Source organism: Indicator indicator, unplaced genomic scaffold (assembly GCF_027791375.1).
Source record: "Indicator indicator isolate 239-I01 unplaced genomic scaffold, UM_Iind_1.1 iindUn_scaffold_202, whole genome shotgun sequence".
Taxonomy (NCBI): Eukaryota; Metazoa; Chordata; class Aves; order Piciformes; family Indicatoridae; genus Indicator; species Indicator indicator.
Window position 1 is genome coordinate 1088 of NW_026539279.1, and position 26407 is coordinate 27494.

At 58.7% G+C, this 26407-nt stretch overlaps 2 protein-coding genes across 2 annotated transcripts in view; one reads left to right on the forward strand and one right to left on the reverse strand.

Annotated features, from left to right (window-relative positions):
- Positions 1–569: 569 nt before the first annotated feature.
- Positions 570–24139, forward strand: LOC128980458 (SH3 and multiple ankyrin repeat domains protein 3-like; the record flags this gene model as incomplete). Its single annotated transcript, XM_054398932.1, has 3 exons — positions 570–633; positions 2114–4484; positions 23499–24139. Coding segments are annotated over 3 exons (3015 nt in total), but the record flags the coding sequence as incomplete, so codon positions are not given.
- Positions 24140–25342: 1203 nt separating this feature from the next.
- The window catches only part of LOC128980459 (SH3 and multiple ankyrin repeat domains protein 3-like), a 33837-nt gene continuing 32772 nt past the window's right edge, over positions 25343–26407 (reverse strand). Inside the window, exon 6 of the mRNA XM_054398933.1 lies at positions 25343–25983. Within this exon, the coding sequence (XP_054254908.1) occupies positions 25404–25983 (580 nt within the window). The 3' untranslated portion in view covers positions 25343–25403. The remainder of the gene's footprint in view (positions 25984–26407) is intronic.

Here is a 26407-nt window from a genome sequence, read left to right on the forward strand (position 1 = left end):
CTTGCTGCAGCTCCTGGCCCTTCCCAGGTGGGAAGCAGAACTCAGCAGAAAGGTTTGAGGGCTTTGGGATCTCCAGGGTGCTGGGAAGGTGCCAATGGCTTCTCTGCAGTACACCATGGCTCCAGCTGGTGCAGGAGCTCCTCTTGAATGCTGCTCTTCAGCAGCTGCCCAGGGAAGGGTGAGAAGAGGCCAAGGAGATGATGTTGCTGTCGCTGCTGTCCTCAGCTCAGAGGGTTCTGGCCTCCATGACTTTGTCTGTCCCTCTTTGAGCTTCTTCTGTGCTTCCAGCTCCTGCTGCTTTGCTTGTGAAAACTCCCCAAAATAGCCCAGATCGAGGTTGGGCAGCCTGTGGAGAAGAGAAGATCCTGCTCTAGCAAAAAAAAAAAACAACACTCCTTGTTCCCACCACCAGTTCTGCATCTGCGCTGGTGACACTAGTGACATCATGCCAGGAGGACAGCTGCCAACTGCTGGGGCTGCTGCTGGACAGCCCAGAAGCAGCTTTAGAGCCTGAGGAGTAGGCACAGCACCATGGTGGCTTTCTGCCATCTCCAACTTTCTCCCAACAGTATGTTGGGACTTTGGGAGCAGCTGGGTGGCGTCTGGAGGGGGAGGAGATGTGGCAAGGACCAGGTGAGCATCATGGAGCCTGGTGAGGAGGGGCAGGGTGGTGGAGGAGGCTGGAGGAAACTTTGGCTCTTTAGCTTGATGGTGATCACCTGCAGCTCTGCTGTTGGCTTTGTGATGTCCACCAGCATGCAGATGAGAAAGGGTGGCCATGAGCCAGCCATGTGTCCTCCTAGCCCAGAGCCAGCCCTGTCCTGGGCTGGTCCCCAGCAGCGTGGGCAGCAGGTGGAGGGAGGGGACTCCTCCCCTCTGCTGACACCTCCCTTGCTGTGCTGGGGCAGCTCTGGAGTCCTCAGCACAGACAGGGACCTGGTAGAGCAGGGCCAGAGGAGGCCACAGCAATGCTGGAAGGCCTCTGCTGTGAGGCCAGGTGGGACAATTGGGGTTGTTCAGCCTGGAGAAGAGAAGGCTCCAAGGAGACCTTCTGGTGGCCTTTCAGGGCTTAAGGAAAGCTGGGGACAGAGTTTTGAGCAGGGCCTGTTGTGGCAGGAGCAGGGGTGTTGGTTTGGGACTCAGAGGGAGCTTCAGAGTGGAAAGAAAGGAGAAATGTTTGCCCCTGAGGGTGGCAACCCAGGCTGCCCAGAGAGGTGGGAGCTGTCCCATGGCTGGCACCATCCCAGGTGAGGTAGTGTGGGGCTGTGAGCAACCTGCTGTGGTTGGGGATGTCCCTGCTGGCTGCAGGGGGTTGGACTGATGAGCTTGAAAAGTTCCTTCAACCCAAAGCAGTCCTCCCAGCATTGCTGTGGCCTCCTCTGGCCCCACTCCACCAGCTCCACCTGTCTCCTGCACTGAGGACTCCAGAGCTGGCCCCAGCACTGCAGGGGGATAGCCTCATCAGGGTGGAACAGAGGGGCAGAATGCCTCTCACCCTTAGAAACCCCCACTCAAGGTTTCTCTGGAGCCTGCAGGTGGAGATGTGACAGGAGACAAGAAACTGCTGACTGGAGGTGACACTGTAGGGTGTGAGCTGCACAGCCTGGTGGCACTGGGCTGGCTGGCTGGCACCTTGGCAGTTGGGTGTTGGAAGCTTGGGTGGAGCGAGAGGTCTGGAGAGCATCCAGCCTGGGTGGGGTGTGGGGCATGACTGTCTGAGGGCTGTGACACCATGGTGAGACCTCAGGAACAGTCTGTGTCCACCCCTCTGAAAGCTACCACTTGCAGCAAGCAAATCAAAGATGAAGTAGGAAGCCACCTGAGGAAGAAGGTGGGGTGAGGGCAGGAAAGGGATGGCCCAGACCCCAGTCTGAGGAGATCTAGATCGGTTGTTAGGATCAAGTTCTGCACCACGAGGGTGCTGGAGCACTGCAGCAGGTTGCCCAGGGAGGTGGTTGAGGCTCCATCCCTGGAGATGTTCAAGGTGAGGCTAATTGCAGGGGGTTGGTCTGGAAGAGCTTTGGAGGTCGCTTCCAACCCAGACCATTCCATGATGATGTGTGGGTTCTCTGGAGACCTTCTTCCTGACCCTGCCTCTCCTCTTGTGGCCCAGGTGAAGACGAGAAGCTGGCTGCTTCCCTGCTGGATGGGAAGTTTCCCCGCAGCACATCCATGCAAGACACGGTGCGGGAAGGCCACGGGATCCCCCCACCGCCCCAGACAGCCCCACCGCCCCCTCCTTCTCCGTACTACTTCGACACTGGGCCCCCCCCCTCCTTCTCGCCTCCCCCTCCGCCGGGCAGGGCCTATGACACCATCCGCTCCAGCTTCAAACCCAGCCTGGAGGCCAAGCTCCACGGCCTCCCCCAGGTCATCTCGGCGGCAGAGATATACGACCAAGCCAGGAGCTCCATCCCTTACCCTGAGAGGCAGAAGAGGGCTCGTTCCATGATAATCCTCCAGGATTCCTCTCACCTCCCTGTGGAGCCCACGGAGATCCCGCGGCCAGGCCCCTCAGCGACGCCTCCGGAGAAGCTGAAGAGGAAGGGGCGGATGATCGACAACCCCTACGCCAACATGGGGCAGTTCAACGTCAGCCTCTTCGCCCCCACCAAGCCCCAGAGGAAGAAGAGTCCCCTGGTGAAGCAGCTGCAGGTGGAGGACGCTCAGGAGCGGGCGGCCCTGGCCATCACGGGAGGTTTCTCCAGGGAGCCTTCTCCCACCCGCCGCGGGCACCGCCTGGGCACTGGCGGGGCCATGGAGTATCAGCACCACGCTGGCGTGGCCCCGGTGGAGGCTGCCGGCATCCCCTTCACCGCCATCGCCGGGGTGATGAAGGACCGTGACCGGCGCCTGGACGAGCGGCGCAAATCCACCGTCTTCCTCTCGGTGGGGGCCATCGAGGGCACCCCCCCGAGCAGCGAGATGCCCTCCCTGCAGCAGTCCAGGTCCATCGACGAGCGCCTGCTGGGCAGCCGAGATGTTCTCCTGCCTTCCCCTGTCTCAGCTTTAAAGCCATTGATCAGCGGCTCCTCCTCCTCCTCCACCTTCATCCACCCGCTGACGGGGAAGCCCCTGGACCCCAACTCGCCCCTGGCACTTGCGCTGGCCGCAAGGGAACGGGCCCTGTCCAGCCAGGTCCCGTCCCGCTCGCCCACCCCCATCCACAGCCCTGACTCAGACCGCGCCGCGCCCCTCTTCGTGGACATCCAAACCAAAGAGCCGGAGCGGGTCGAGCTGGAGGCCTTGGTGTCTCCTGCCTACTCTCCTGGAGGCAAAGGTGTCATCATTGGGACAGACTCGGGGCCTTTGGCCCCATCCAAGAGCCCCTGGGGAACCCCGTCCACCTTGAGGAAGGACACTGAGGCCCGTGTGGAGGCGACCGGCAAGGAGGAGAAGAAGCAGGAGGACAAGAAGTCCATGATCATCAGCATCGTGGACACCTCGCAGCAGAAGACCGCTGGCCTCATCATGGTTCACGCCACAAGCAACGGCCAAGATGAGATGGGCCTGGAGATCAAAGAGGAGAAGCTCACGGTCCCCGAAGGTCACCTGGAGCCGGCCCAGGCAGCCCCAGCAGAGCCCCAGCCCAGCCCTGCGGGGAAGCCCCCGGTCAGCCCGGCCTCAGACAAGACCTTGGGCCAAGGGAGCTCAGAGGAAGAGGTGGAACCCTACACAGTGACCCTTCCACCCGCCCAGCTGTCTTCGAGCGACGAGGAGACCAGGGAGGAGCTGGCCAAAATAGGGCTGGTGCCTCCGCCAGATGAGTTCGCTAACGGGGTGCTGGTGACCGCCCCGGGCACCCCAGTGAGCCAGCTGGCACCGCCCGGTGTGCCACCCATGCCAGCGGCAGGAGCACCTTCTCCCACTGGCGGAACAGCGACGCCCCCAGCAGCAACAACACCCTCAGGGAAGCCTTCTGAAGCCCCCGTCGGCCCCGAGTCTGCCGCGGATTCGGGCGTGGAAGAGGTGGACACCAGGAGCTCGAGCGACCACCACCTGGAGACCACAAGCACCATCTCGACAGTCTCCAGCATGTCGACCCTGTCCTCGGAGAGCGGGGAGCCCACCGACACCTACACTTCCTTTGCGGATGGACAAACTTTTATACTCGAGAAGCCACCAGTGCCTCCAAAGCCCAAACTCAAGTCCCAGCTCAGCAAGGGGCCAGTTACTTTCAGGGACCCACTTTTGAAGCAGTCTTCGGACAGCGAGCTCATCTCCCAGCAACACGCGGCCACGTTGGCGTCCGCCAGCATCGGCCGGCCACGCTACCTCTTTCAGAGAAGGTCCAAGCTGTGGGGGGACCCCATGGAGAGCAGCAGCAGCAGGCCAGTCCATGGGGCTGACGACGACAAGCCAACTGTGATCAGTGAGCTGAGCTCCCGGCTCCAGCAGCTCAACAAGGACAGCCGCTCGCTGGGCGAGGAACCCGCAGGCTCCACCCTGGACCCCGGGAAGAAGTCGCCGGTGGTCGCCGCACGGTAAGAGGATGAGCGCCGGGGGGCTGGGGTGGGGTGGGGTGGGGAACGAAGAAGGTTGAGCCAGCCAGGAGTGTTGTGAGGGGCAGGAATTCTCTCTCGGGGAGTAGACAGTGCTGAGATGCTTTCCAGAAGCTGGTGTGACCTCGGCCGTGGCTCCTCTCTCGCTCTCTCTCTCTCTCTCTCTCTCTCTCTCTCTCTCTCTCTCTCTCTCTCTCTCTCTCTCTCTCTCTTTCTCTCTCTCCCCACCACATGCCTGGTGACCTTGCACTATTGCTTTTGCACCCCCCACCCCCACTTCAAACCTTCCCCCTGTTGTTGATGTTCCTCCTGTCTTGATGCTGTTGTGAAGCTGCTATATCTCTGCTCATTGGTTTCCTCTCTTCAGTGTCTCCTCCTGGACACTCCAGCAGGGTCTGTGTTTCTCCAGTGCTTTCCATCCCAGAGGACCTCCAGGTGTTAGAGCAATGTCTCAGCCACGGCTGAGCAGATGCCACCAAGGTGGGCTGGGACAGCCCCTAGAGAGGGTCACAGCCAGCACCCCATGGTGCTTGTCCAGTTGGGGCCCTTCCTGGATGATCAAGCTCTGGTGGCCCACAGGGAGATGTTCTGGGGGGGGGGGTGGGAGTGCAGAGGTCAGGGGGTGCTGAGCATGGTGCTGGATTGAGCATGGTGCTGGGTCTCACAGGTCTCCAAGCCTGTGGGATGGTGGCTCAGAAGTATCTACACAGCACCCAGGTGTGGTGGATCTTCTCAGCCCTTGTTCTCCTCCATGCACAGCCCAGCGTGGAGCTCAGCCAGCCAGGAGATCCAACAGGTCCCAGCTAAGGGACCCTAGGCCAAGCAGGAGCCTCTTCCTCTTATGAAGCCCTCCTTGGGTTCCCTCATCCCTCAGGGCACCCAGGAGATGCCAATTCCCTCTCCCAGCCTGCAGCTGTGACCACGGTGCTCCCTGGACAGTGTGGACCTCTCTGTGTCCTCCGTGCCAGGCAACTCACCAACACCCAGGCTCTGTTCTGAGCTGCTGTCCCCCTGGTAGCAGCAGCTCCTCTGCCTCAGGCCCTCACCCCAGACCCCACCAAACTGAACCTGACCCAAAACCTCCACAGTAGAGCCCGAGGTGAAGCCCTGGAGGCTTTGCGATGTGGAGCTCCAGCAGGAGCTGACCTAACGTCTCCAGCTTCACTCTGCCCTTTGAGGACCCATCTCCACACCACCTCCCACAACAGCAGTTCCCACCAGCATCACCAGATGGTGGTTGCTGGGTCAGCTGGGAGCTCTGAGTCAAGGAGTGCTTCTTCTGGAGAGGTTTTTTTTCAACCAGCTCACCACGGTGGTGGGTTCCAAGGCCATGTGGTGCTAGCACCCCTGGTGACAATCCAAGCTGTAGCATGAGGGATGAGATATCGTCTCCTGCCATCCCCCTAGGTAGTGTTCAGGTAGCTCCATCCTTCCCTTGGCCCATGTCTGCTGGTGTCTGTGTTGGCAGCCACTGGTGATCCACTTCTTGGGAGGCACCAAACATGAGGTTCCAACCACAGTTCCCTGGCTGGGCTTAGCCCCAAGTGGGCATTCTGGCCGTTCCCTGGGGATCTGAGTGCCACACATGGTGCCACCTCCTTCAGCTGGGAGCTGTGGGAACCTGTGCTGGATGTTGGGGACCTCCTGCACTGAGCCACCTCATGCCCCATGCTCCCAAAGAGTGCTGACCATGTGTGTCCTCAGTGACACAAGAGACCCTGGCCAGCTTGTAGAGTCACCCAGGCATGGCATCCCCTCAGCTTCCCCAGCCAGGCACTGGCCCTTTGCTGCCTGTCCTCTCCCCTCCCATGTCCACCCAGGCCCTCATGCAGTCTCCTCACAGAGATGTGCAGGCTTCTCCATCTCAAGAAGATCTTTTCCGTCCTCTGCCTCTCTTTAGCCCCTTCCTGTCCTCCCTTTGACATCTGTGCCTCCAGCAGTGGTGTGGTCCCCTCATCCCATTCTTCCCAGGAGCAACCAGACCCAAGCTGTGACATGGTGCTGCTGCCTGTCACCTCCTGCAGAATCATTGAATGGGTTGGGAGAGACCTTGATGCTCATGGAGTCCAACCCTTAGCACTGCCAGGGCACCACCAAACCATGGCCCTCAGCGCCACATCTCCATGGCTTTGAAACTCCTTCAAGGATGGGGACTCCATCACTGCCCTGGATAGCCTGGGCCAGGCTTGGACAGCACTCAAGGGGCAGAAATTGTTCCTCATGGCCAGCATGAACTTTCGCTTGGGCAACCTGAGGCCATTTCCCTTTGTCCCATCACTTGGGAGAAGACCTTGATGCCCACCTGGTGCAGCCTTCTTTCAGGGAGCTGTAGAGAACCAGAAGGTGTCCCCTCAGCCTCCTTTTCTCGAGGCTGAACACCCTCAGGTCCCTCAGGTGCTGCTCATAAGTTCTCCAGAGCCCCCCTACCTTGTCTCCCTGCACCAGGAAGGTCCTGTCCATCCTCTCCTGACCCACCCAGTGTCTGGCACTTGCTGCTGTCCTGTGGAGTCCAAAGTTCTCAGCCCACTTCTGGAAGCCATCTCTGAAGGTTTTATGCTCCTGGTTGGGGTCAAAACCTTGAGTTGCTTCCAGCAGCCAGGTTCAATGCTGCCAGCCCTTGGGTGGGGACGAGGCCTCTTCCACCAAACTGCTGTGAATTCAGAAGATAATCTGGAGAGCCGTTGAGTGTGCTCAGACCACCCGTGCCGGGACACATGTCCCAAGCTCTGGACTTCTCCTGGGGGCAACAGTGTTGCCTGAACCTCCCCCAGCAGCCCCCTAACCTCAGCCATGCTGAGGAGGAGCAAGGTGGGACCATGCTTGATGCCAGATGGTCATCATAGATCCATAGATTGGGTTGGCTGGGTTGGCTGGGTTGGAAGGGCCCTCAAAGTTCATCTAGTTCCACTTCCCACAGGCCACGTTGAGCTTTGAGCAACCTTCCTTGGTCCTTGAGTACCTCCTGAAGGGTTCTACAGCCTTTGGCCAAGCATCTTGGGGAGCCCAGGGCAGGCAGGTAGAGTCCATCTGAAGCTCTCCATGGTGCTGGGATTACCAAAGGGCCATGACCTGAAAGGGTCTTTAGCCAAACTGGAGCTCCTAGCAAGAGCCAGAGGTGAGCTGGAGCTCTCAGAGCTTGAGGACAATGAGGTGTCCCTTGCAGGGGCTGTCCTCAAGTTGGCCACATCCATCCAAGGAGCACCTTGGTGTCAGGTGGCAGTGTTGGGGTTTCTTCATAACCTTAACTCTGGATTCACAACAGTTCCATGGAAGAGCAGGGGACTTCTCCTGACTTCTCCTTGCCCATGGTGGCTGTGGAGCAGGTGATTTCTTGCCCTGTAGTGCAGGCCCTGGTGGGTTTCTCATGCAGAAGTCTGTGAAGGTCCTGCCTGGGGAGTCCAAGAGCAGAAGCCCCAAGCCCTCTCTCCACCGCTCTAACTCTGGCTGTGTCTCCTTCCATGCTGGCCTTTCCCAGGAGAACATTTGACAAGAAGGACTGTGAAAGAGCCCAAGAAATGCTGAGGTCAGAGTTAAAACCACCAAGAGATGTTACCTTCTGGTCCTCTCCGCTCGTTAGGGCCTCTGTGATGGGCCAGGGCTGAGTGAAGTTCTGCTGTGCTGTCCCATGAAGGTTCTTCTCCCAAACGTGTTCCCATTGTGAGCAGCAAGGGTGACAGTGGCAGAGCAGAGGACAGTTTCCATCCCTACTGTCCCACCCTCGAGGTGGGAACATGTGGACTCTGCTACACCAGGAGCAACCCCAAGCGTTGCTCTGGAGGCCCACCTGAGGCCACCAGCAGCTCAGACATAACATGGATGAGGATCCTTGAAGATCCAATGTCCCAGCTGAGCTGCAGGAGAGTCACCAAACACCTTGGCACCTTGAAGGTCCTGGCCACCCCTAGACAGAGCTCCTGCTGCAGCAGATGCCAAGTGGCCACTCCACTGAGCAGGAGATGTTGGGTGGGACCTGGTTGCCTCAATAAAGTTGATGCTGAGGAACAGGAGGTGTTTGTTCCTCATTAGACACCAGGGAGGCAGAGCAGAATGGAGACCACCCCAAGACCCCCATCCCCCCCTGGGCTTGCAGGAGACTCAAGTCCTCCCATGCTGCAGCATCAACCCCTGTGCTGAGGTGGCTTCATGCGTGTCCCCTTGTCTGATCCCTCACCACCCCTCCTGGTCACTGTCAGATCTCCACCACCTCTGCTCCTGGGCTGGTGGCCAATCATAACCTTCCCCCCTCCCCTCCCCAGTGCCAGCTTGTGGTGGTCCCCAGCCAGAAGCTGCTCATGGTGTCCAAGAGTGTTTTGGGGGCCTCCAGCAGGGCTCTTTGTGTCTTCTTCTGTTTGCTGCTCTTCTTTGTCTCCCAAGCCACAGCCTGGCCACGTCTGGTGGGAAGCAGAAGTGTAGCTGCCACCCAGGTTGCTGCTCTGGAAACCCACCACCACCACCACCTGCTTTGTATTTCTACAGATCTGAAAGAGGGAGAGAAGAAAAATCAGGTCCAGGTCCCTTAGACATTTAGCTCCTAGGGTAAAGCCACCTCTTTGTCTCTCAACTCATCACCCACTGGTGTTAGCATCCCTGGTGCAAGCTTCCAACCGCTGCAGACACAACCCCCTGCTTCCTTGTAGGCTTCTTGGGGCTGCCCGTGGGGCCTCAGCTTCTGCCCAAAGCACAGCTGAGCTTCCTTCATGGGCTTGGTTGATGGTGGGAAGCTGGAGATGGGGGTTGGTTGAGGCCTACTTGAGATCTGGAAGGGGTTTGGGGGATGTGAGGAGCTGAGATTTGGAGAGGAGGTGACCAGACCTGCAGTGAGGTTTGGACAGGAGGTGACCTTTCAGCTCAGCAGCAGAGCCCTGGGTGGGTTGTGCAGGAGGCTGAAGGCCCTCAGCAGGTGGGAGCAGCATCCATCAGTGACATCAAGCAGGATGTCCCCAAACAGAGGCTGCTGGTCACAGAGTTTGTCTTGGTTTGAAGAGACTTTTGAGATCATCAGGGCCAACCATGAGCCCAGTGCCACCAAGGACCACAGAGCCTGCAGGTCCCAGCCAGTGCTGGCCCACAAGCACCCTAAGCCCCCCACCTCTTGCTGGGTGCAGCCTTGAAGGTGGACCTGTAGTCCCATGATGGAGGCTTGGCAGGGCTCCATCAAGCTGTCCTGGCCCAGCTGGGCCTGAAGATGCTTAAAGCATCTCCATAGGTGACAACATCCCTCACTCCATGGCCACCTGGGGAGGAGGCTCATGGAGATGTTCTGCAGTGGGGCCCCTGGGTGACAACAGGGCCTGCCACACCAGCTGCTGGCAGCTCAGAGCAGCTGCTGGCAGTTCTCCTCTTTCCTGGTTGCCATGGAACTCTCCCAGCCTTCACCATTGGGATGTCAGAGTGAAGATGAGCCTGGCCCACTTCAGCAGCTCTTCTACATAGACATAGCTCTGCAGCCAGCAAGGGGGCAGGAGACCAGCAGGTTGGAGGTCAGGAGGTTGGAGGTCAGGAGGTTGGAGGTCATCTAGTTGGAGGTCAGCAGGCTGGAGGTCAGGAGGTTGGAGGTCAGGAGGTTGGAGGTCAGCAGGTTGGAGGTCAGCAGGTTGGAGGTCACGAGGTTGGAGGTCAGGAGGTTGGAGGTCAGGAGGTTGGAGGTCAGCTCAAGGAGGTTGGGTGTTTGAAAGAGTTTCTGGGGGCTGCTGTGAGGATCTGGGTGGAGGGATGGGGGGGGTTGAGGGAGGACCTGTGGCCTGGAGATTCTCCCCTCCACCAGGGTACCACTGAGCCAGCAGCAGCTCCACACCTCCTGCACTGGTGCTCAGGGAGGGTCTGGCTTTGACCTTGATGCTGGTTGTCTACAAGGAGCCAGGGGCATTGTGGGCAGCAGGTCTGAGCATGTGTTCATGTCACAGCTGGCTTTACCTCATCTGGTCACTGACATCTACTAACCATGGTCATCACCTCATCCCCTCTGCTCAGCAGAGCAACCCAGCACCTGCCTCCTGTCCAGAGCCACACTTGAGAAGAGCAGGGAGGGCTTGGCCAGAGGAGCTCTGGGTCCCACTGAATGCTGCCAGTGTCAGGGTGGCCCAAAGGAAGGAGGAGTTAAAGCCTGGAGAGGTCAACTCATTGCTTCATGAAGGTCCCACCATGGTCACCCAAGCTCAGGAGAAGGGCTCTGAGGGTTGTTCCTGGAGCTTTAGTAGGCCAAAGGTGGAAGTCACTGGAGAAGAGAACTCTTGTAGGCAACTGCCAGGGTTGGGCATGGTCTCCAGGATGAGCTCGGTTTGGAGAGTCCCAGGGCAATGCATGAGGAGGCTGGAGGCCTCCATGGGATTGTAGCCCGCAATTCCCTTTTCCTACAAGGAAGGGATCAGAGGAGGACAACTCCAAGCTCAGAGCACAAACTTAAAGCTCAGAGGAGCACAGACCAGGCTTGCACCCACGTGAGGTCAGTTGAGGCCTGAGCAGCTCTTGGGTCCATAACTCTCTGACCCTAGCAGGACCTCACTGGTGTTTTCTGATCCTGAGTTTGCTCCTGGTCCTCCCTGTTCCATGCTGGACCACAGGCAGGAGAAGGCTCGTGGTTGAAGGACTCATGGTCCAGTGCAGCACCATCTGCAGAACTGGCCAAGACAATCCACAGCTGGGGGCCAAGCCCCTCTGGTGTGGAGAAGCTTGGAGAGGGAAGTTCAAAGTGTGGTTAGAAGTCCTCTTGCTCTTCTGCATCACTCCTCCAGTGCAGCTGGTCACCATGACACAGGTGGGACACCATTCTTGGAGGTGTCCACCATTCTCAGGGGATGACCATGGGTCCCTCTTGGCTGGCCAGGCCAGCCTAGCCTGGAGCTCAAACAGCCTGGGCTTCACCTGACCCTGCTGATGGGGACCGCAGCAGCACTTTCCAGCTATGGTCCCCTGTGAGGAAATGTGACATGACCCAGATCCCAGCCTGGTGAGGTGGGAAGGGACCTCTGGAGCTCATCCAGTCCAACCCCCCCTGCTCCACCAGGGGCACTCACAGCAGCTTGCCCAGGATCACAATGGCCAGGAAGGGTTGGAAGTTCTCCACAGAAGAAGACTCCACAAGCTCTCTGGGCAGCCTGCTCCAGGCCTCCGGCACCCTCACACCAAACAAGTTGCTCCTGATGGAACCTGCTGGGTTCCGCTCGGTGCCCCTTGGCCCTCCTGCTCCATGCAGAGCAAGGGTTGATGTTCTCCTGACCTCAATAAGGGCCTCAGGCAGAGCTCTATGCCCAGGGGACTGCCATGATCCCTCTGGGAAGCCCTGGCTGGCTTGCAAGGCCCTGGTGGGTGACATCTCCCTGACCTTGAGCTGCTGCCCTCCCAGCCATGCCTGCAGCACCTCCCCAGCTAGTGGGTGGAGATGCTGGCCTGGGTTCCTCTGGTTTTCTCTCCTTGCTCTGGGGCAGTTTTTTTTTCTCATGCATTTGTTGTTTCCTTCCCCTCCCTCTTCTGCACTTCCCCACTCTCTGTCCTGGCTCTTCTTGTCCTCCTCCTCCTCCTCCTCCTCTTCCTCCTCCTCCTCTTCCTCCTCCTCTTCCTCCTCCTCCTCCTCCTCCTCCTCTTCCTCCTCCTCTTCCTCCTCCTCTTCCTCCTCCTCTTCCTCCTCCTCTTCCTCCTCCTCTTCCTCCTCCTCTTCCTCCTCTTCTTCCTCCTCTTCCTCCTCCTCTTCTTCCTCCTCTTCTTCCTCCTCCTCCTCCTCCTCCTCCTCCTCCTCTTCTTCTTCCTCCTCCTCCTCTTCCTCCTCCTCTTCCTCCTCCTCTTCCTCCTCCTTTTCCTCCTCCTCTTCCTCCTCCTCTTCCTCCTCCTCTTCCTCCTCTTCCTCCTCTTCCTCCTCTTCCTCCTCCTCTTCCTCCTCCTCTTCCTCCTCCTCTTCCTCCTCCTCTTCCTCCTCCTCGTCCTCCTCCTCCTCTTCCTCCTCCTCCTCTTCCTCCTCCTCCTCTTCCTCCTCCTCCTCTTCCTCCTCCTCCTCCTCCTCCTCCTCCTCCTCCTCCTCCTCCTCTTCCTCCTCCTCCTCTTCCTCCTCCTCCTCTTCCTCCTCCTTTCCCTTCTCTTCTTCATCCTCTTCTCCCACTTCCTCCTCCTGCCAAGCAGCTCTGTCAAGTCCTCCAGGCTTCAGCTGTCCAACCCATGCCATCCTGAGTGTCCCATTTCCTGTAGCCACCACCCACATCGACCCACACCCACTACGGAACCATCACCAATCTCCACCAGCCCCAGAAGCCCCAAGGTGGCCCCTTCCTGGGTATCCACCCCCTGCCCACCACCACCTCTGAGCTCCCCCCTTTTCCAGGGCTCCCCTAGCCACCCACCCCAGACGGTGCCATCGTGCCAGCAGCGGGTGCTGCACCACCCAGGCGGGCACCAGCGCCTGGCAGGGTGTGGGGCTGGTTGTCACGGCCGGGCCGGTGGCTGCCCCAGTGTGGTGCTAACCTTCTCTCTCATTGCCTCTCTTCCTGCTCTCCATCTGCATGTCCACGCTGCTCTGTCTAGAACCACCTCTGGCCACCGGCGGGTGGGCGAGCTGTGTAAGTGACATCTCCTCATCCCATAGCAGCCCCACCTGTGGAACCCCTGTGGTGCCACCCTGGCCCTGCTGCCCACTCTCCTGACCCACTCAACTCAACCAACCAACCAGGAGCAGGCAGCAGGGCCAGCTCTGGCACCTGAGTGTGTCCCCAAACCCAGCCTGGTGTGCCCCCCCTGTAGCATGTCCATGTCCCAGTGGTGTCCCTGTGCTGTGGTGTCCCTGCTGCTGCTCCTCGCTGAGGGGATTCCCTCGGGGTTCCTTGGGTTCCTAGCCCCTGGCCTGAGTGCAGCCTTCAGGGAGTCTTCAGGGGCCAACCAGCAAGGGCTGTGCAGGGGCAGCTCAGCCCCGTGGGGAGGGATTGCAGGAGAAGGACCCCAGCAAGGTTTGAGAAGGTCCCCAGCAAGGATGGAGAAGGACCTCAGCAAGGGTGGGGAAGGACCTCAGCAAGTGTAGGGAAAGGATTTCAGAAAGGGTGGGGAAGGAGCTCAGCAAGGGTGGGGCTGAACCTGCTGCCACCCCCAGGAGGACCCAAACTTCAACCATGGATGTCACCTGAGACAGCTGTAGGGACACTAAGGTGCAGATACTTGACCAGGAACTCCTTGGTCCATGTCCCCAGCAGGTCTTGGTGGCCTCTGTGGTGTGGCTCCTTGGCCATGTCACCAGCAGGTCCCATTGGTTACCTGAGCCACTGGAAGCCCTTTAGAAGCCCCTGGCTGGTGAGCTGTGTCCACCAGGCTAGGCCAGGCCATGGGGCCCTGCCAAGGCCATTGCTGTCTGCAGAAGGTCCCTTGGGCTGAGGAACACCATCCCTCTCAGCAGCAGGAGATGACTTGCAGGCCTGGGTGGGCACTGAGGAGGGGCTGAGGTGGTCTGGGAGCCTACCAGGAGACTTTCCCCAGCATGCATGGCCAACAGTGTGCTCTTGGTTGTGCTTCTCCTGTGTCTGTCTCTCCTGGTTTTTGACCCTTGGTGCGTGTGGCCCCAGCTCCTTCCATCTGTGTTGCTTCCCTGTGCGAACCCCACCTGGAGCCCAGCTCTGCTTGGTCTCCTAGTGTCTTTGACTTCTCATTTTCTGCCAAGTGCTGACTCCCCCAGGTCCACATCCCCTTCCTCCTGCCCAGCTGGGCAGGGACAGTCCCAAGAGAGCAGAAGGGCAGCAGCAGGAGGTTCCTCCACAGGCTGGTGGTGGCTGCCAGCTTCCCATCTCACCATACCAATGCCATCCTCGGGGTCAGCTCTTCTCCAGCCCCAGGCTGGTTAACGTGGAGATGTGGGAGATTTGGAAGTCCTCATCTTCCCCACTTGGGTCCTTCTGGTAGAGCCCTTGGGTCTGTCTGGAGCTGGGTGGAAAGAGTCCTGCTGCAGATTCTACCCAGCAAGTCATAGAACCATGGAGGTCCAGGGTGGTTTGGGTTGGAAGGAACCTTTCAAGCTCATCCATTCCAACCCCTGCAGCCAGCAGGGACATCCCCAACCAGAGCAGGTTGCTCACAGACCCAAACAACCTCACCTGGAATGGTGCCAGGGATGGGGCAGCTCCCACCTCTCTGGGCAGACTGGGACAGGCTCTCACCACCCTCAAGTGTGAAGAACATCTTCTCTCCAGCCTGAAGCTCCGTCTTTGAGTTCAAGCCCACTAGCCCTTGTCCTGCCCCAGTAGGACCTGCTCAGAAGCCCATCCCCAGCTTTCTTCCCTGGTTTGCATGGTCAGTGGTGGGAGGCTCCTCATGTCATCCCCATGCCCATGTCCATGCATTCAGTCCTCCTGCTGGTGTCACCATCTTTGGGGAGATGCCACCCAGGTTGGCACCACGGGCAAAGGCTCGTCCCTCAGCTTGGTGCTGCCTGCTACAGGACAGGGTAGGTTTAGCTGCTTGGTCCATCCCCTGCCCCTGGGTCACTGGGATGCTGTCCAGCAGCTTCCAGTTGATGAGAAGGTGTTCGAGGATGATGGATGGCGGCGTTGGATGGGAACCAGATGGTCCCTGTTGTGCTGAGCCAGCATCTCAGTGGCAGTGTCAGCTCCAGCCAGCACCGTCAGCTGGTGTGAGATCTTTGGGTATGGTTTCACCCATGCTTGGTGTCCTGGTGCTGGTGCTTCCCCATGAGCTTCAGCCCTGTGGTCAGCCTGCCTCTGCCCAGGGTCCATCACAGGTGGCATCGGTCTCATTTGCTTCCTGGAGAAGGCAGAGTTGGAGTTAGGGTGTGGGTTGGAGTTTGTGCTGGGATTAGGGCTAGGACTGGGATTGGGATTGGCTTTTGTCTTGGTCCAAAAACCTAGATTTGTGACCCATGTTGGCTTCCCCAGGTGCCTGCTTGACTGAGCACCTTTGATGATGGAATCACTGAGTCCTAGAACACCAGGTTGGAAGGACCTCAGAGATCTTACCTGCTCCAACCTTTCACAGAGTCCCCAGAGCTCAGCATGATGAGGTGGGAAGGGACCTCTGGAGCTCATCCAGTCCAACCCCCCCTGCTCCAGCAGGACCACCCACAGCAGCTTGCCCAGGATCACAATGGCCAGGGGGGGTTGGAAGCTCTCCAGAGAAGGAGACTCCACAAGCTCTCTGGGCAGCCTGCTCCAGGCCTCCGGCACCCTCACACCAAACAAGTTGCTCCTGATGGAACCTGCTGGGGTCCACTTGGTGCCCCTTGGCCCTTGTCCTGTCCCTGGGCACCACTGAGCAGAGTCTGGCCCCAGCCTCTTGCCCCCTACCCTCTTGATCACCACCGAACTGTGGCCCTCAGCACCACATCTCCATGGCTTTGAAAACTCTGCAGGGGTGGGAACTCCAACACTGTCCTTGGCCTGGGCAGCCCTCAAGAAATTGTTCTTCATGGCCAAACTCAACCTCTTGTCCTGCCCCTTGTTCCTTGGGAGAAGAGACCAACCCCCACCTGGCTCCACGTTCCTTTCAGGGGGCTTTAGAGAGCCAGAAGGTCTCCCCTCAGCCTCCTCTTCTCCAGGCTGGACAACCCTAGACAATGTCTTAGACAGTTTGGGAGTCTGACACAGAGACCATAGACAGTTGTGGCTTGGTCTCACCTGACTGTGAGGGGCAGGTCCAGAAGAAGGAGGAGGACCTTAGCCAGTGAATGGTCCATAAGTGACTCATCCTCACTTCAGAACTCAGCCTTTGGGTTCACCACAAACTGCAGAGGAGCCCAAAGCCTCAGGGCAGCCACTTCAGGGACCAGTTGAGGTTCCTCATCTTGTCCTTCCCCACGAGCTTCCCCAGGTCAGCTCAAGGAAGTTCTTGGCTCCTTCTCCACCAGGGAGGAATTTAGGTGGAGTGAAGAGAAGAAGCTTTCTTTATTACAAGAGGGGACATGAAGAGTAGCAGGAGCACTGGTTTCATAGAATCTTTTAGCTTGGAGAAGGACTTTAAGAGTCCAGGTTTCATCAGTGATCCCATCCCCTTGCTTAGACCTTCAGCTTTCTGAAGTATGAGATAGAGTGGTGATGATGGTGGTGGTGGTGGTGACCACAGCTTTCTGGGGTGGCTTCTCTTCCCCTGCTTGAAGTGGTTGGACGCAACTGCAGAAAACCATTCACATGAACCTAGTGCAGCTTCCTCCAGGTGAGAAGAACTTCAGCCCTACCCCCACCTCTCTTTGTCTCTTCAGCAACCCCCAGAGCTTCCTGATACGGCCTGAAGGCACCCAGAGGTGGGACAGAGAGGGGTCTTCTGTTGCTTCCATGGGGTCCTCCTCATCCTGCAGCCTGGCCCACGTGTGCTGTGTTCCATCCATGTCTGCTTGCCTTGGCTCTCCACGGCCTTCTCCATTGTCCTGTCCCCACCAGACCATGCAGTGTGGCACAGATGCTGTTTGTGTGTGCTGCGTGTCCCCCTTGCCTGCACCCTTATCTAGTGCTCCAGGCCACCTTGAGGTGGCTCTGCAGGTCAAACCAGGGTGCCACCTGTACTGCTTGGACCTGCTGTGGTGGTTCAATGCTCTTCTGACATGCAGGCTACCCCCTCCAGCTAGATCTGCCTGGTCCTCCCCATGCAGTGCAGCTGCAACAGCTTGGCCCAGCAGCAGGTCAGGAAGTACCACCCCATGCTGTGGCATGCAGGAGGTCATGGCTTAGGTGGCTTCATTTGTTGCTCCATGGTCTAGAAGTCCTCGTCTACAGGAGTGCTGGGGAGTGCTCTACCTGTGAGGCTCCTGTGCTGATGGAGCTTCTGACCACTGTCCTGCAGGCCTCAGTGTGAGCCTGCAGTGCTGGTCCTACCTGCTGTGGCACCAGGGTTGATTTAAGAAGCTGCCCTGTCACACAAGGGTCTCTTGTGGGCCATACTGGCAGTGGCCTGAGCTGCACCATGGGTCACCACATGGACTCCAGAGCTGGAGGAGCTGGCTTTGTCATCTTGGTCAGCCCAGTGCCAAGGAAGATGATGGATCTGTGCTGGTTCTGGGGCTTCTTCTTCTCTGCTCTTGCAGGAAGCAGAAGGAGGTCAGCTCACGGGACTGTGGAATGGTTTGGGTGGAAAGGACCTTCAAAGGTCATCGGGTTCAACCCCCTGCAGGCAGCAGGGACATCCCCAACCAGAGCAGGTTGCTCACAGCCCCAAACAACCTGACCTGAGATGGTGCCAGGCATGGGGCAGCTCCCACCTCTCTGGGCAGCATGAGTTGTCCATGTCCAGGCTGTGGTTCAGGAGCTGGGTGTTGGAGGTGCAGGAGAAGGCTTGCTGATACGGAGAAGTTCTTTCAGTCTGGACATGACAGAGACAAAAATTGATCAAATCCCAGCATGGTGGTGAGGGAAGAGACCTCTGGAGCTCATCCAGTCCAACCATCCTGCACCACCAGGGGCACCCACAGCAGCTTGCCCAGGATCACAATGGCCAGGGGGGGTTGGAAGCTCTCCAGAGGAAAAGTGAAGAGCAAGAAGCAGTTTCTCAGTTTTCCTGGTGGAAGCATGTTGGCAGCAGACAGGGTGGTGGGATGGTGGGATCCCATTTCACCTCATGGACTTAGTAGTTGGAGGAAACCCACCATGGTCCATGAGCAGAAAACCTGATGGTGTCCAAGCTCAGTGGGTGACAGGCAGGAGAGCAGAGAGAGGTCACTGCTGATGGAGGTGGGCAACTGAGGGCAAAGCCTTGTCCTGCAGCACATCTGACCCCATCCTCTTGCCCCCCAGAGGTCCTGATGGAACCTCTTGGGTTCCAGTTGGTGCCCCTTGGCCTGTCCCTGGGCACCACTGGCAAGAGCCTGGCCTCATCCTCTTGCCCCTCACAGGTCCTTTAGCTCTTGCTGAGCGTTGATCAGATGCCTTCTGGAGCTGATCTTCTCCAGGCTCTCAACCTTCGCTCCTCACAGAGCTGCTCCAGCATCTTCCCAGCCTCCACTGGACTCTCTCCAGTATCTCCCAGTCTCTCTGGAACTGGGGAGCCCTGCACTGGCCCCAATTCTCCATCTGTGGTCTCATCAGGGCAGAGCAGAGGGGCAGCAGAACCTCCAGAACCTCCCTTGACCTGCTGGCCACACTCTTCTCCGTGCCCCCCAGCAGACCCTTGGCCTTCTTGGCTATGAGGACACATTGCTGGCTCAATGACCTTTCGTGGTCATCTAGTCCAAGCCCCAGGTTCTGATGAGATAATTCTGGAGACAGAAACCTTTGGAGAAGGTAGCTGTAGAGCGCCTGTGTCACCATTCAGAGCAGGAAGCCTCAAAGTGTCCCCCTCATTGTCAAGCAGAGGGTTGGTCTCCAAGGCTGGCCCTGAAGCACACCCTGGCCATGATCCCAGCTGTGAGTGGGAGCCTCAGGTGCCATCAGCAGTGAGGGAGCCTCAGTAGAGCAGCCTCATGTCCCACTTGTGGGTTAGTGAAGGTCATTCATGGTGGGGCAGGGTCCTTCACCAAGGTCTGATGGAAAGCCATGGAGATGCCTTGGAAGGGTGGTGTGATAACACCTGGAAGCCAAGAGCAGGATCATGAAGGACTTGATGAGCAGGAGCCAAATGTTTCTCTTTGGAGCCACGTCTGTCGCTGACTCTGTTATCACTCTGCCACCCCTGAAGGTATCTGGGCTGAGAGGTGGAGTTCAAAGGAAGGTTCCTCAGCCATGAGTGACTCACCCAAGGAATCTGCTCTTCCAAGCCTCTAGCAAAGTGCTCCCAGAAGGCTTCATTAGCTGGCCCACAAACCCTGCTTTGGTCAGAACTTCCCTTCTCATCAGCCTGGGGTTCCTGTGCCTGTGAGGCTGCACCCCAGGAGACTTCTTGTGGCTCTTTGCTGATTCCAGTCAGGTTTTGTCTTCTGCTTCTCAAAGGACCTGGTTTGGGTTTTTTGTCTGGTTGTGCCAAAGAAGGAATGCAGGAGGAGCTGCTGGTGGTGCTGGAAGGGCCACCACCCAGTTGGGCAGGACAGGGCTGGAGAGCTGCCAGAACCTGGCTTCCACATGTTCAGAGAACCACAGGATGGGTTGGGTTGAAGGAACCTTCCAAGCTCATCCAGTCCAACCTCCTGCACTCAGCAGGGACATTTCCAACCAGAGCAGGTTGCTCACAGCCCCAAACAACCTCACCTGGGATGATGCCAAGGATGCCACCTCTCTGGGCAACCTGAGCCAGGCTCTCACCACTCAGTGTGAAGAATATCTCCCTTCTGTCTTCTAAATCTCCTTCTTTGAGTCCCAAACCATCACCCCCGCTCCTGGCACAGCAGGCCCTGCTCAAAACTCTGTCCCCAGCTTTTTCCTTGGCCCTTTTAAGCACTGAAAGACCACCAGAAGGTGTCCCTGGAGCCTTCTCCATGCTGAACAATCCCCAAAAGACAAGCTTGAACTTGGCAACATCCCAACCTACAGAGAAACCAGTGCAACCAGCAAACCCATCATGGGCTGCTGGGCCACCAAGCTGCAGCTGGAGCACCACTACATGAAGAAGGCATCTCCTGTTCCTTGGTGAGCTCCATGGACTGGTGTTGCCTCAAGGAGAGAAGTGGGCAATGCCATGGTGTCCAGGGAACCTGACAAAGCTGAAGTCCTTGAGAGCAGCAACTTTAAACCATAGCAGGTCTTGGCCACAGCTTGGCTGGAGAACATCTCCATCAGCTTGTGTTCCTCAAGCACGATGTGCCAGCAGGAATCTGCAGGAAAGAAGAACCATGATCTGAGAAGAACCCTGCGAGCAGACCTTGTCTCCTTGCATGAAGTCCTTGGAAGGGACACTGCCAAGGTGCCACCCATGAATGGTGACTGCCAGAAGAGCTTTCCTGGCTTCAGAAGCAGGATGAAGCTTTGGCGAGCAAATAACTGGACACATGCGGAGGTGGAGAGGACATCAGGGGCTGGTGGGATGTCCACAGCTGACGTGTGGTTCACTGCTGAAGGTGTCCAGAGCCAACAGCATATTGCCCAAAGCTGCTCTGCAGAGGACAACAGACCTCCAGGTGACATCTGCTGACCAGCTGTACCTAGGAATTTCTGCTGTGGCACCAGCATCTTCTCATTGCAAGGATGTGGAGGAGATCAAGCCATGCAGCTTGGCCAGGCAGCTGGTATCTCATGCATGGTTCCAGCAGGCGTCCCCCAAAGCCACCTTCCAGCCCTGCAACCACCAAAAGAAGAAATGGTGGTGAGAGCTGAGGAGGCTTCAGTTCAGCCTGAGTCTCTGGGCAACCTGCATCTCCACCATCATCAAGGCCTGCACTGCTGAACAGCCACTCACTGCTTTGGAATGCTCACATGGGGCTGCTGCAGGTCTCAGCACCTTCAGCTCAAGCCTCTCTGCTGCTTTCACAGACCTTGGCCCTGGTTTGCCCCTCTGTCCTACTTTGGACAGGTTGGAGATGTTGTTGGGCAGGTTGAAGATGTTGTTGGGCAGGTTGGAGATGGTGTTGGACAGGTTGGAGATGGTGTTGGGCAGGTTGGAGATGATGCTGGGCAGGTTGGAGATGATGCTGGGCAGGTTGGGGATGGTGTTGGGCAGGTTGGAGATGATGTTGGGCAGGTTGGGGATGGTGTTGGGCAGGTTAGAGATGGTGTTGGGCAGGTTGGAGATGATGCTGGGCAGGTTGGAGATGATGCTGGGCAGGTTGGGGATGGTGTTGGGCAGGTTGGAGATGATGTTGGGCAGGTTGGAGATGGTGCTGGGCAAGTTGGAGATGTGTGGCAGTTGGAGTGTGTGGCAGGTTGGAGATGGTGTTGGACAGGTTGGAGATGGTGTTGGGCAGGTTGGACCTCATGTTGGACAGGTTGGAGATGGTGCTGGGCAGGTTGCACACAACCACTGGCATGCCAGCTGCTCTGTCTGCAGTTGTTCCTGTTCACAGTGACCTTCCTTGGACATGGGGATCCAGGACTCTACTTAGAACATCAAACCATAGTGGTGGTGTCTCCATGGTGACATTGACACCTGCAATGTGTCTGTGAGAAATTCTCATCTCAGGTCTTGCAGTACTCCCTCTGACCTCCCACAGCCACACTATGTTGGTGGGCCCCTAGCCACCCCTTTCTGGGCTCTGTCAAGAGACCCAGAACTTCATTGTTCTTCTCTTTCCCTCCATCACTTCCAGGATGGAGTGGAGGTCCTTGGCCAGCCCTCCAAGCAGGAGCTGCTGCAGTTTGTGTTATCCTCAAAGTCGTTCAGCTCTTCTGCACTGCTGGAGCTTCCCAGCCATGAGTCATCACCACACTCCTCTCCTGTCCTGTGCCAAGGCAGCAGAAGCACAGAGGGAGGAGATGGTCTGAGCCCACAGACCATCAGCAGAGCTTCAGCTCCATGTTCACCTCAGCTTGGAGCCATCTCAGAACCTCTTAGTGCTTGTTGGCCTTACAGGAGTGGAGGTCTTGCGTGGTGGGAGCCATCAGGTATATGTGGTTCACTTGGATTCTCAGGTTCTCAAAGCCTCTACCTGTGCAAGGAAGGACTTGAGGTGGGAGAGCAGAGCTTGGTGGGTGGCATGGATACCAAAGTGCTGGGGTGCATTGACCCAGCACTGCCAGGGCACCACCAAACCATGGCCCTCATCACTGTATCTCCAGGGCTTTGAAACCTCTCCAGGACAGAGGACTCCATCACTGCCCTGGGCAGCCTGGGCCAGGCCTGGACAACCGTCAAGAGGCACAAATTGTTGCTCATGGCCAACCTGAACCTCCCCTGGGGCAATTTGAGGCTGAAGATGCCCAGGTCCCTTAGCTGCTCCTTACAAGTTCTCCAGAACCTTCTCCTTCATCTCCAGACCCTTCTCCTTCATGTCCAGACCCTTCCCCAGCTCTGTTGCCCTTCGCTGGACCTGCTCTTGCCCCTCAATGTCTTTCTTGGAGGGAGGGACCCAAACCTGAGCCCAGGATTCCAGGTGTGGCCTCAGAAGTGCCCAGTGCAGGGGGACTATCCCTGTCCTGCTCCGGCTGGCCACACCATTGCTGATCCAGGCCAAGCTGCTGGTGGCCTTCTTGGCCACCTGGCCGCAAACTGGCTCATCTCTAGTCACTGTCACCAACTCCCTGAGGTCCTTTTCCACCCTTTCCAGCCACTGAGCCCCATCCTGGAACCTCCATGGGGTGGGTGGGAGGGATTCAAGAGCAGGACAGGAGTTAATGGCAGAGGAGACCTGAAGGCAGGAGGTGAGGGCTGTAGGACAGCCCCTGCTGTCCCCATGTTCCCCATCAGAGCTTTTGGAGGGGCTGCAGGAGGGGCTGCCCCTGCCCAGCTCCATGGCTTATGTCCACCATGATGCAGAGTGAGGTGAGGTTGGTGGGAGGTAGACACATCCTGGAGCAAGGGCCATCATCAGGTGTTGCTGGGACTCTGATGCTCCACCCTTGGGTGGTGTGATGGTCCTCTTGTCCCCACACTGCTCTCTGGTGACATGACAGAAGGTTCCCCCTTCTCTGGGAAGAGGCTCTGCTCCACTCGCCAATGTTCTCAGGAGTGCTTGGTTTGCTTCTGGGCTGTGATGTGACCCAAGAGCACATTGATGGTAGCAAGGGGAGATAAGAAGTTCCCTGATGAGTGGTGGGGCTGCTGGGCTTGCCTCCTTGGTGAGACCTAAGAGGACATGGATGGTAGTGAGGCGGGGTGAGAGGGTCCCTGACGAGTGGTGGGGGAGTGCTGGGCTTACCTCCTTGGTGAGCATCTGGGACAGGACAAGATGCAGGATTCCCAGCAAGCCTTCCTGTGACCCTACTAGGCCCCCTTCTTCCCTGGTGGTTCTGGGTGAGCTTCAGACCCATGCCAGCTAGACCAGGGAAGCGGAGCAGCTCCATGCTCAAAGCTCTTCCACCTCCTCTGGACCAAACCTTTGCAGGGAAGCCTTGGCTGAAGTTCTCCAAGCCTTTTGTTCCCACCACAGAACCCCTCCCCATCCCTACATCCCTCCCTCCTCAAGGCTCCCCTCCCCCGCTCCGTGTGTGTCGCGCGTGCCCGCTGGTGGCCCCCGCTCCTCACCCCTGTGCCCTCTGCTCTTCTTCTCTCCCCTCGGCTTCTCCGCAGACTTTTCAGTAGTTTAGGAGAGCTCAGCACCATCTCCCAGCGCAGCTCCGCCACCACCTACACGGTCCGGCCCGGCAGCCGCTACCCGGTCACCCGCCGCACCCCCAGCCCCGTCAAGCCGCCTTTGGAGCGGGCAGAGCCCCTCAGCACCGTCCGGCCCTACGGCCTCACCCCTCCCACCATCCTCAAATCCTCCAGCCTCTCCATCCCTCACGAACCCAAGGAGGTCCGCTTCGTGGTCAGGAGCGTGAGCGCCCGCAGCCGCTCCCCGTCCCCGTCCCCTTCCCCGGGGCCGCCACCGCCGGGGCCGCCGCAGCCGCAGCAGCCGCCAGCTCTGCACGCCCTGCACCCTCCGCGGCCCTTCATGCAGAAACCACTCCACCTGTGGAACAAGTACGACGTCGGGGACTGGTTAGAGAGCATCAACCTGGTGGAGCACCGTGACAAGTTTGAGGACCACGAGATAGAGGGCACCCACCTGCCCGCCCTCACCAAGGAGGACTTCGTGGAGTTGGGGGTGACCAGGGTCGGGCACCGGATGAACATTGAGAGGGCGCTCAAGCAGCTGGTAGACAGCTGACCGTGCCCCAGGGCCACCATCACGGGCAGTACCACGGGGTGGGGGGTTTCTACCAGACCAATAAAGCCCACACTTGGATTCTCTTTCTACTCTGAGCACTGCACTGAAGGGTGAGGACCCCCCGCAGGGGCTCCTGCCCACCCCAGCCCAATGCAGACACCCTCCCCCCTCCCCTCAAGGAGGAGCCCTCCCCCAACTCTCCCTCCTCCCCCCCAGGACAAGAAATGTTGCATGAAATGAGACCCCTTCTGCTGCTCCTCAGAGAATCCCACCTCTGAATGCTTCAGCTGTTCGTCCCTGCCCTGCGTTGGTGGCCATGGCCTCCAAGAGTAACACTTGGGCCAGGTGGGTTGGGGGTAGCCAGGAGCTGAGCCCCAGGAGACGAGGGGAGGGCTTCTGGTGGAGACCTAGGTGTTGGCCACATTGTTGAGGTGTGGGCAGGCAGGGAGGTGTTGGTCGGAGAGTGGCAGGGAGGTCTGCTGGATGCATCTCGGGCAGGTAGAGGCAGCCCATGTCATGGACAACCAAGCTGCTCCAAGCTGGGAAGAGAGCTGGCTGGAGGCCACATCTTGGACAGGTTGAGGTAGCCTGTGCCATGGACACCCCAAGCTGCTCCATGCTGGCCAGGTGGTGGGAGCACATCAGGGCAGGAGCTGCTGCTGGAGGCAGCAGCTCCTGCCCTGATGTGCTCCCACCACCTGGCCAGCATGGAGCAGCTTGGGGTGTCCATGGCACAGGCTACCTCAACCTGTCCAAGATGTGGCCTCCAGCCAGCTCTCTTCCCAGCTTGGAGCAGCTTGGTTGTCCATGACATGGGCTGCCTCTACCTGCCCGAGATGCATCCAGCAGACCTCCCTGCCACTCTCCGACCAACACCTCCCTGCCTGCCCACACCTCAACAATGTGGCCAACACCTAGGTCTCCACCAGAAGCCCTCCCCTCGTCTCCTGGGGCTCAGCTCCTGGCTACCCCCAACCCACCTGGCCCAAGTGTTACTCTTGGAGGCCATGGCCACCAACGCAGGGCAGGGACGAACAGCTGAAGCATTCAGAGGTGGGATTCTCTGAGGAGCAGCAGAAGGGGTCTCATTTCATGCAACATTTCTTGTCCTGGGGGGGAGGAGGGAGAGTTGGGGGAGGGCTCCTCCTTGAGGGGAGGGGGGAGGGTGTCTGCATTGGGCTGGGGTGGGCAGGAGCCCCTGCGGGGGGTCCTCACCCTTCAGTGCAGTGCTCAGAGTAGAAAGAGAATCCAAGTGTGGGCTTTATTGGTCTGGTAGAAACCCCCCACCCCGTGGTACTGCCCGTGATGGTGGCCCTGGGGCACGGTCAGCTGTCTACCAGCTGCTTGAGCGCCCTCTCAATGTTCATCCGGTGCCCGACCCTGGTCACCCCCAACTCCACGAAGTCCTCCTTGGTGAGGGCGGGCAGGTGGGTGCCCTCTATCTCGTGGTCCTCAAACTTGTCACGGTGCTCCACCAGGTTGATGCTCTCTAACCAGTCCCCGACGTCGTACTTGTTCCACAGGTGGAGTGGTTTCTGCATGAAGGGCCGCGGAGGGTGCAGGGCGTGCAGAGCTGGCGGCTGCTGCGGCTGCGGCGGCCCCGGCGGTGGCGGCCCCGGGGAAGGGGACGGGGACGGGGAGCGGCTGCGGGCGCTCACGCTCCTGACCACGAAGCGGACCTCCTTGGGTTCGTGAGGGATGGAGAGGCTGGAGGATTTGAGGATGGTGGGAGGGGTGAGGCCGTAGGGCCGGACGGTGCTGAGGGGCTCTGCCCGCTCCAAAGGCGGCTTGACGGGGCTGGGGGTGCGGCGGGTGACCGGGTAGCGGCTGCCGGGCCGGACCGTGTAGGTGGTGGCGGAGCTGCGCTGGGAGATGGTGCTGAGCTCTCCTAAACTACTGAAAAGTCTGCGGAGAAGCCGAGGGGAGAGAAGAAGAGCAGAGGGCACAGGGGTGAGGAGCGGGGGCCACCAGCGGGCACGCGCGACACACACGGAGCGGGGGAGGGGAGCCTTGAGGAGGGAGGGATGTAGGGATGGGGAGGGGTTCTGTGGTGGGAACAAAAGGCTTGGAGAACTTCAGCCAAGGCTTCCCTGCAAAGGTTTGGTCCAGAGGAGGTGGAAGAGCTTTGAGCATGGAGCTGCTCCGCTTCCCTGGTCTAGCTGGCATGGGTCTGAAGCTCACCCAGAACCACCAGGGAAGAAGGGGGCCTAGTAGGGTCACAGGAAGGCTTGCTGGGAATCCTGCATCTTGTCCTGTCCCAGATGCTCACCAAGGAGGTAAGCCCAGCACTCCCCCACCACTCGTCAGGGACCCTCTCACCCCGCCTCAC